The sequence below is a fragment of the Tachysurus fulvidraco genome, chromosome 4 (genome assembly GCF_022655615.1).
Source record: "Tachysurus fulvidraco isolate hzauxx_2018 chromosome 4, HZAU_PFXX_2.0, whole genome shotgun sequence".
Taxonomy (NCBI): Eukaryota; Metazoa; Chordata; class Actinopteri; order Siluriformes; family Bagridae; genus Tachysurus; species Tachysurus fulvidraco.
This window is the reverse complement of record NC_062521.1, coordinates 26,198,774-26,206,017: the sequence shown is the minus strand read 5'-3', so window position 1 is coordinate 26,206,017 and position 7,244 is coordinate 26,198,774. Positions and strand designations below refer to the sequence as shown.

The following is a 7,244-nucleotide window of genomic DNA, read 5'->3' as shown; positions in this document are numbered from 1 at the left end:
TCAGCTCGAAAGTGTCTTTAATGTCTTTGTACACATATAAATAACAATTTGGTCATTTATAGCTTCGGTTTACATTTTTTGTGGCCTGATAATTAGCTCCACCACCTTCAAGAACACAGCAGCTCAAAAATCAGGGGATCAAGTGAAAAGCACCTTTAATGCTGGTGGTCAGCTTCAAACACGCAGCAACTGTGTAAACGTACGTCCATATTAACCAGAGCGACTACTGCTTATACACAACGACAGTCACACACTGTGTGTAGGTAGTAGAGAGGATTCTTTATTCAAATAAAATCCTCTACAAGGACGAAGACCTGTCCGTTTACATAACTATTCATTTCTTCTTTTCAGAAGAAGCCGAGCTACGGTGCTGAAAAGAAATGTGACAACCACTTGGGAAGGAAATCAAGAAAGAAATGATTATACATTCATTTATAGCATGCTGTTTAAATAGCCTGTATTTAACCCAAACACAAAAATTCTCGAATCATGGAACGTTTTAACTTATTTAATTCACTCGTTAAAACCCGAACAAAACGTACGAGAGTCACATTTACCATTGTAACAGTACTGATACGGTTTATAAAACAATAATCAGAGAAGTATATTAAATATTAATATTTCCCCATTTTACTGGTTTATTTTTTCTTCACATACAGTTCACAGTTTAGACAAATATACTGTAATTGTCACCACTGGATGGATAAAACTTAATAGCAGGTTTAGCAGCTTAGCTCAAACATGAGGTCTCTGAGTGATATCTCTGTTTTTACACACATTGTAATGCTGCACAGTTACAAAACGTGCTCCACATTAACACCCCATCCATCAGGGCAGGGGGGGGGGGGGGGCAAATCGGTAGCCCCAGCATCCGAGACAAAGATGATAACACGTCCTCGTTTTTTACTCATAATTACATCTTGGAAAACTAAGTAGAGTAGATTGTCAGACTGCATAGTTTTTTTTTCTTGCCTGGTCTCATTTAACAAACAGAGGAAGTTAAATCCTTGCTTGCTTTTGGCTTTCAGAAATCAAAAGTGGTTATTTATTTATTTCAACATAACGTGTTTCACGACACTGCGACTACGGCGTACGCGACCTGTCCTGAATCCCACCTTCTTCTGCATTAATTCGCATGAATCAATGACACAAGTGAAATGACACAACTTTTTAAGAATTAGGAAATTGTGAGACTGTGAAAATGCAGTCTAGATGAAGCAAAATAAAGTGAGGCGCAAATCAGTCATGTCACATGTACACTTGAGACAATACCTTTCACGTGCACTGAACCAATGGCAACAATGCTATAAATTAACTCTCTCTGCAATCAGGTGCTCAAGTCTAGATAAGAGCATCTGCCAAAATTCCAGAAATATAAATAGCACCTTTTTTAGTGTTATCGGTTAGGTTTCTGGGCCAAAACGTGGACCTGGGAATGACACATGAGCTTGACCTGCTTTTAGGATGATTTGTCCACCCCTGCTTCATGATCTCAAACAGATACAGAGAGCAAAGACATCCGCAATCTGGTCAGGATTACATCGACCCAAATAAGGAAGCTTAACCAGGAAAGTGTCATGATTCATTCTTCACAGATCACTTCTTTAACATCTGTATGAAATGGGCTTTGTGTTACTGTGTGGTCCTGAAGGCCCTCAGCAGGAGGTCGGCTGCCAGTCCGGGAGAAACTTCTCCTTGTGCCACCCTGCGCTCCATCTCGGGCAGTGCCGCTTGAACCTGTGGATGTTCCTGAAAATGGCGCAGGGCGTTTTCCTGGATCAGGCTCCACAACCAGACCTTCTGTTGCTCACGCCTGCGGGTTTGCAGCTCACCACTAGACAACATGGCATCACGGTACTGCAGCATGATGTCCCAGAGCTCGGGTACACCCTGTCCCGTCTGAGCAGACACCCGGACCACCTGAGCAGGATGACAGAGAGAGAGAGAGAGAGAGAGAGATAGATAGTGAGAGAGAGACAGAGATAAGAGAGAGAGAGACAGAGATAAGAGAGAGAGATAAGAGAGAGAGAGAGACAGAGATAAGAGTGTATCTATACAACATGCTAAATTTCAAGACACGATAGTTTTCCCTCCAGGATTTCACAATTTTTGAAATGATCACCAAAACAGCAAAAAAAGCAAACTGTGATATTTGGAAAAGCTTGCAATTATTTCCTGTCCAGTGTCACTCGAATAAGGATGAGGTTCCCTTCTGAATCTGGTTCCTACTTCCTACTAGTAACTTCATTTTAAACATTAATTTTATATTAATAAAATAAAATTATTTTTTAGATATATTTCTATATTCTCTATATTTCTGTAAAGCTGCTTTGAGACAAAGTGAATTGTTAAAAGCTCCATACAAATAAACTGAACCGATCATTTGAAAAATCACCGCAGAATTCCTATCATTACATATGTGTATCACAGCGATAGCATAACATTGACCAAATAAACTTCCTGGAGAGACTGATTAATAAATCTGCAGTTAGAAACAGCAGAAGTCCTGTGTGAAGGCAAAAATTTTACATATTACACTTTCTTGGATCTTCGAATAGATAAACAGTAACTGGAATAAATGGTGGAATGTTTCCTCATTTGTTTCCACCAAAACAAAAGAAGGATTTTTCATACAAAATTTTCCAAGGTTCAGAGTGGAAAAGAAATATCGATTCCGACCTGCTTCGCTTCATTCTAACACGTCATCCGAGGGCCATTACGTACATACGGCGGCACGTACCTACATACAGGGCATATGCTTATGTTAAAAGCAGTCAAAAATCCAGCGTGAGCAGATTGGTGGACGCGTCCGACATATCAAAGCGACGCAGGAGAAACTCTGACAGGATAAATCTAATATCTTCTTTAAAAGGTACTGACAAAGCTGTGGACATGCAAGAAGGTTAAGCACACCCACGCAGGCCTTCTGGCTTTCAGTGACTGATGAACTACAGGCTGGAAAGTCTTCAGAGCAAAGGGGGAAAAAAAAGAAATCAATATGGCTGAGTGAAAGGGATGCTGCACCGAGAGCCCTCTGTGGATATGGAGACAAAGATGAGAGCGACTCTCGTGTGAGTGGGTGGCCTCTAATCAGTGAAATGCCACGCTGGCGTGCTGCCAATAGGCAGATGTACTGCTGTGGGGATGGAAGACAAAGGGCTGTGTGCCAGTGTCCAAAAGGCAGAGAATAGCATGCTGGGAATTAGACATTACAGCATGTTATATACATGAAACCCTAAGCTCAATCAGTGTAATGCAGAATGTGAAGGAATGGGGTGGACCGAGGATACCGGAGCTGCGCTAAAGTCTGTCATTTAGCAGAATGTTACGCGTAACGCTAGCCGTGTCGGTCAGCGCTGCTGGCATCCCATCCCTGGTGTTAATCAAAGAAGGTGTATCGGTCCTCTGGCATAAAGGCGAATATTCACAGGCAGGAATGTCATCTGAATCGCAGCCCAGGACTGTTTCATGAACGGTATTGTAGACGAGGGTCGTTTTCCGGCTCAGGCTGACATGTGCGGGCCGCATGTACCGAGCAGAAGCGTCTGAAGCAAACAGATAAGAAACAGCCTCCTCTGCTGGCCACAATGCAGCAACAACAAGACAAACATCACCTCCTGGGGAATTATTATTTTAGAGACAAAAGTATGTTTCATTTCAAAGAGAAACATGAAGAAGACAAGAGATTAAAGAGAAATTATTAAGAGGAAAAGGGGGGCACGGTGGCTTAGTGGGTAGCACGTTCGCCTCACACCTCCAGGGTCGGGGTTCGATTCCTGCCTCCGCCTTGTGTGTGTGGAGTTTGCATGTTCTCCCCGTGCCTCGGGGGTTTCCTCCGGGTACTCCAGTTTCCTCCCCCGGTCCAAAGACATGCATGGTAGGTTGATTGGCATTTCTGGAAAATTGTCCGTAGTGTGTGATTGCGTGAGTGCGATGGGTTGGCACTCTGTCCAGGGTGTATCCTGCCTCAATGCCCGATGACGCCTGAGATAGGCACAGGCTCCCCGTGACCCGAGGTAGTTCGGATAAAGCGGTAGAAAATGAATGAATGAATGAATATTAAGAGGAAACATCAGGAGGATACGAGGAGTGCCTGGAAGGTTGTGAGAAGAAATCCCAAGATATTTACTTCAATCGATCTTTATAATGTTGTGGAAAAATATTTAGATTAAGAAAAGATCAGGCAAAGTGTTTCCAATCTTCCTTTACACACTGCAGTCTCAGGTTCCTCTTCTTGGCTCACAGGAGCAGAGCCTGACGGACTTCTGTTGTAACCCGAACGCCTCGAGCTTCGAAATATCGTGAGATGACTTTTGTAACAACGATTGTTTGAGTAACTGTAATCTTTCAATCATCCAGACTCTATATATATTTATATTTATACATAACCACTGATATCCGTCTGTGTCTTGTGCTTTTTTACTTATTTCATTTAACATTTATCCAGGAATCATTAAATAAGATTAAAATATTTTACAACGGCATTCTGTAAGAATAGTGCAACTTGTGGAACACAAAAGGTTAACAGATTTATCCCTTGCAATGAATCCCGCCTCTGTAACTCACCTCTCTAAAAGGATTGGCCTTTGCCTTTGCTTTTCAAGTCCTGTCTCTCTAACCCACGTCGCTGTTTGATTGGCTTTGTCTTTATGCAGGCTACCGGTATGTGAGTAAGAAAGTATTCTTATAACAACAGTTTTATGCACAAAATATGGGGAATTTGTCCCCACCAATGTCAAATTATGTCCCCACCGATGTCGAAATCAAACTTTCGCCATTGCTTATGCGCATTATACGTTAAAAAAAATCTTAACAATGAACACCCGCTCGCATGGAGACGTACTTTAGGTGTCCAGGTTTTGGATTTCTTTCTGAGCAGCTTTAATGCACTCGTGTACTCGGCTTGAATCTTTCGTGCCGGAACGACCAGATCACCGTCTGACTTCGTGACCACGACCAGGTCGGCTTTCTCAACGATGCCTTTCTTTATTCCCTGAATTACAAAAATACGAGAGAGATAAAGGAAAAAATTTGTCAAAAATGTTTTTGTTTTTTTCAAAAATGGAGTTAAATGAAGTGGAATGTTGACCTGTAGCTCGTCGCCTCCTGCTGGCGGAATCAACAACACAAAAAGGTCTACCATATCAGCCACAGCAAATTCAGACTGTCCAACACCTGGACACACACACAAACAAAGCCATGAACTTCACATGTATTAGTTGATGTTCTAGGTTAAAAAATAGGGATTTATGGATAAACAAACAAATAAATAAGAGCTCCACATTTACCCATGGTTTCGACGAGCACGATGTCATATCCTGCTCCTTCACACAGGACTATGGCTTCATTGGTGGTCCTGGTTACCCCACCGAGCGTGCCCGAGGACGGTGACGGCCGGATGAAGGCATTCATATCTCGCGAGAGCTCGGTCATCCGTGTCTTATCCCCCATCAGCGATCCTGTGTCAGCACAGTGTCGTTCACACCAACTTTACTTTTTTCAAATTTTGTTTTCGGACCTGACGACATAACAGTACCGTGTGTAGCACAGCTTACCTCCTGTAGTGCATGAGGAAGGGTCCACAGCCAAGACAGACACTTTGTGGCCTTTTCCTGTCAGCATTTTCCCCAGAACCTCAATGAAGGAGGATTTACCAGCACCAGGAGGACCAGACAAACCTGCAATTGCAAACAGTATATAAAATATCATGATATTTTACTGAATGAGTATTTTCATGACATCTTTCTCAACTGCACTGTTCTCATTGCCATGTGATCATGTGATAGGGGACAAGATTCCACACAGAAAGGACAGCCATGCTGCAATAGTTATGATTATTCCTGTGAAATATTCATTCTTTTTTCTTCATCTTATCCTGCGAGCTTCAGTGCCAGCAGACTGAGAATGTCGGTCCAGACTCTTCTGTCCTAGGTACAGATCCCAGCTCCTCCTGGGGATCATGAAACATCCCCAGTCCTACTGTGAGAAACACTATATGGATAGACATTTGTGGACACCTGACCTTTACACTTATTTGCTGAACCCATTAGAGATCCTATTAGATATTTATTCTCCCTTTGCTGTCATAATAAGAGAGGGGGCACACAGGGAGGGTAGATGGGGAGGTACATGAGAAGGGCACGAAGAGTATATGGGAATGATACACAAGGAATAATCATTACTAAAGATAAATGAACATATTTAATAAAAATGAGAATTTGTACTCTCCAGCCTTTATCTTTCACCCACCCACTCTGAAGGCCACCGGTTTTCCTCCCGCGATCCTCTCACGCTCTTGCCGGTATGCCATCACCCTCTGCAGCAGCACCTGGGCCAACTCCTTCTTGCGAGGATGCTGCGTCTCCACCAGAGTTATACTCTCAGCCAGAGATGACCTCTGACCCCTGACCAGTCCATCGTACAGACGATCGAGCACTGTCCTCTCTCTGTCTGCCAGTTCAGAAACTCTGTGGCTCAAAGACATCTCAGTAGACACGTTCTTCCGGTGGAACAGGACACCGAAAGGTCCATGATGCGACTCTGCACTGGTCCTGTGAAGGATTTGGGAGGAATGTTTAACTGAGGCTGAGCTCAAAGTCCTGATACGGTATAAAGAAGGCAGGAGGGCAGCTGGAACCATTGTGGAGGCACCGTTATATAGAGCCCCAGACACAGACTGTGGAACAGAAAGAGGAGAGGAATGAGAGAGAACCACACAAACGTGTGTGTATCCAGATCCCTATACTATTGAAGATATTAATTTGCTATAGTTATTTATTGAATGTGCAAACATACAGACACAGAGCCTTTGTATTAGACTACAACAGTGTTTGTTTATGTTGAAAAGAAAAGCAGGAAGTAATGTTTAAAAAAAAAAAAAGAGAGTAGCATAAAAATAAATCTACACATTTATTTATTTGTTTCTTACATTTATCATTGAGATGATTTTTTTTTTGTAATTTGTTCATAAGACAGTAAATGTTTTTTTTTTCCAGAATGTTAAAATGAAAACACAGAGGGTTGATATTACATGATAACAATTAAGAAAGTAAGTTTATTACACATGAATTTATTTATTATTTTATTATTTATTATATTAAGTATAAAGGTGTACAAAATAAAGGTGAAGAAACACAGACTCTAATTGTGCTTTGAGCTTGAAATAGACAAAACAAAAACGGAGTCTTTTTAAAGAAATCTATCATTTTAATACTTAATTATTTCAAGTGTAGTTTTTGAAACAA

The 7,244-nt window shown here is 41.8% G+C and overlaps 1 protein-coding gene across 6 annotated transcripts in view; it reads right to left on the bottom strand.

The window, feature by feature from the left end:
- The window catches only part of mmaa (metabolism of cobalamin associated A), an 8,831-nt gene continuing 1,587 nt past the window's right edge, over nt 1-7,244 (bottom strand). For all 6 annotated transcript variants that reach the window (XM_027178677.2, XM_027178662.2, XM_027178687.2 and 3 more), the window contains 6 exons: nt 6,250-6,676; nt 5,556-5,678; nt 5,289-5,459; nt 5,090-5,175; nt 4,844-4,993; nt 1-1,920 (listed from right to left, as the gene is read on the bottom strand). In XM_027178677.2, coding sequence (XP_027034478.2) covers nt 1,633-1,920; nt 4,844-4,993; nt 5,090-5,175; nt 5,289-5,459; nt 5,556-5,678; nt 6,250-6,640 — 1,209 coding nt within the window. In that variant the 5' untranslated portion in view covers nt 6,641-6,676 and the 3' untranslated portion in view covers nt 1-1,632. The remainder of the gene's footprint in view (nt 1,921-4,843; nt 4,994-5,089; nt 5,176-5,288; nt 5,460-5,555; nt 5,679-6,249; nt 6,677-7,244) is intronic.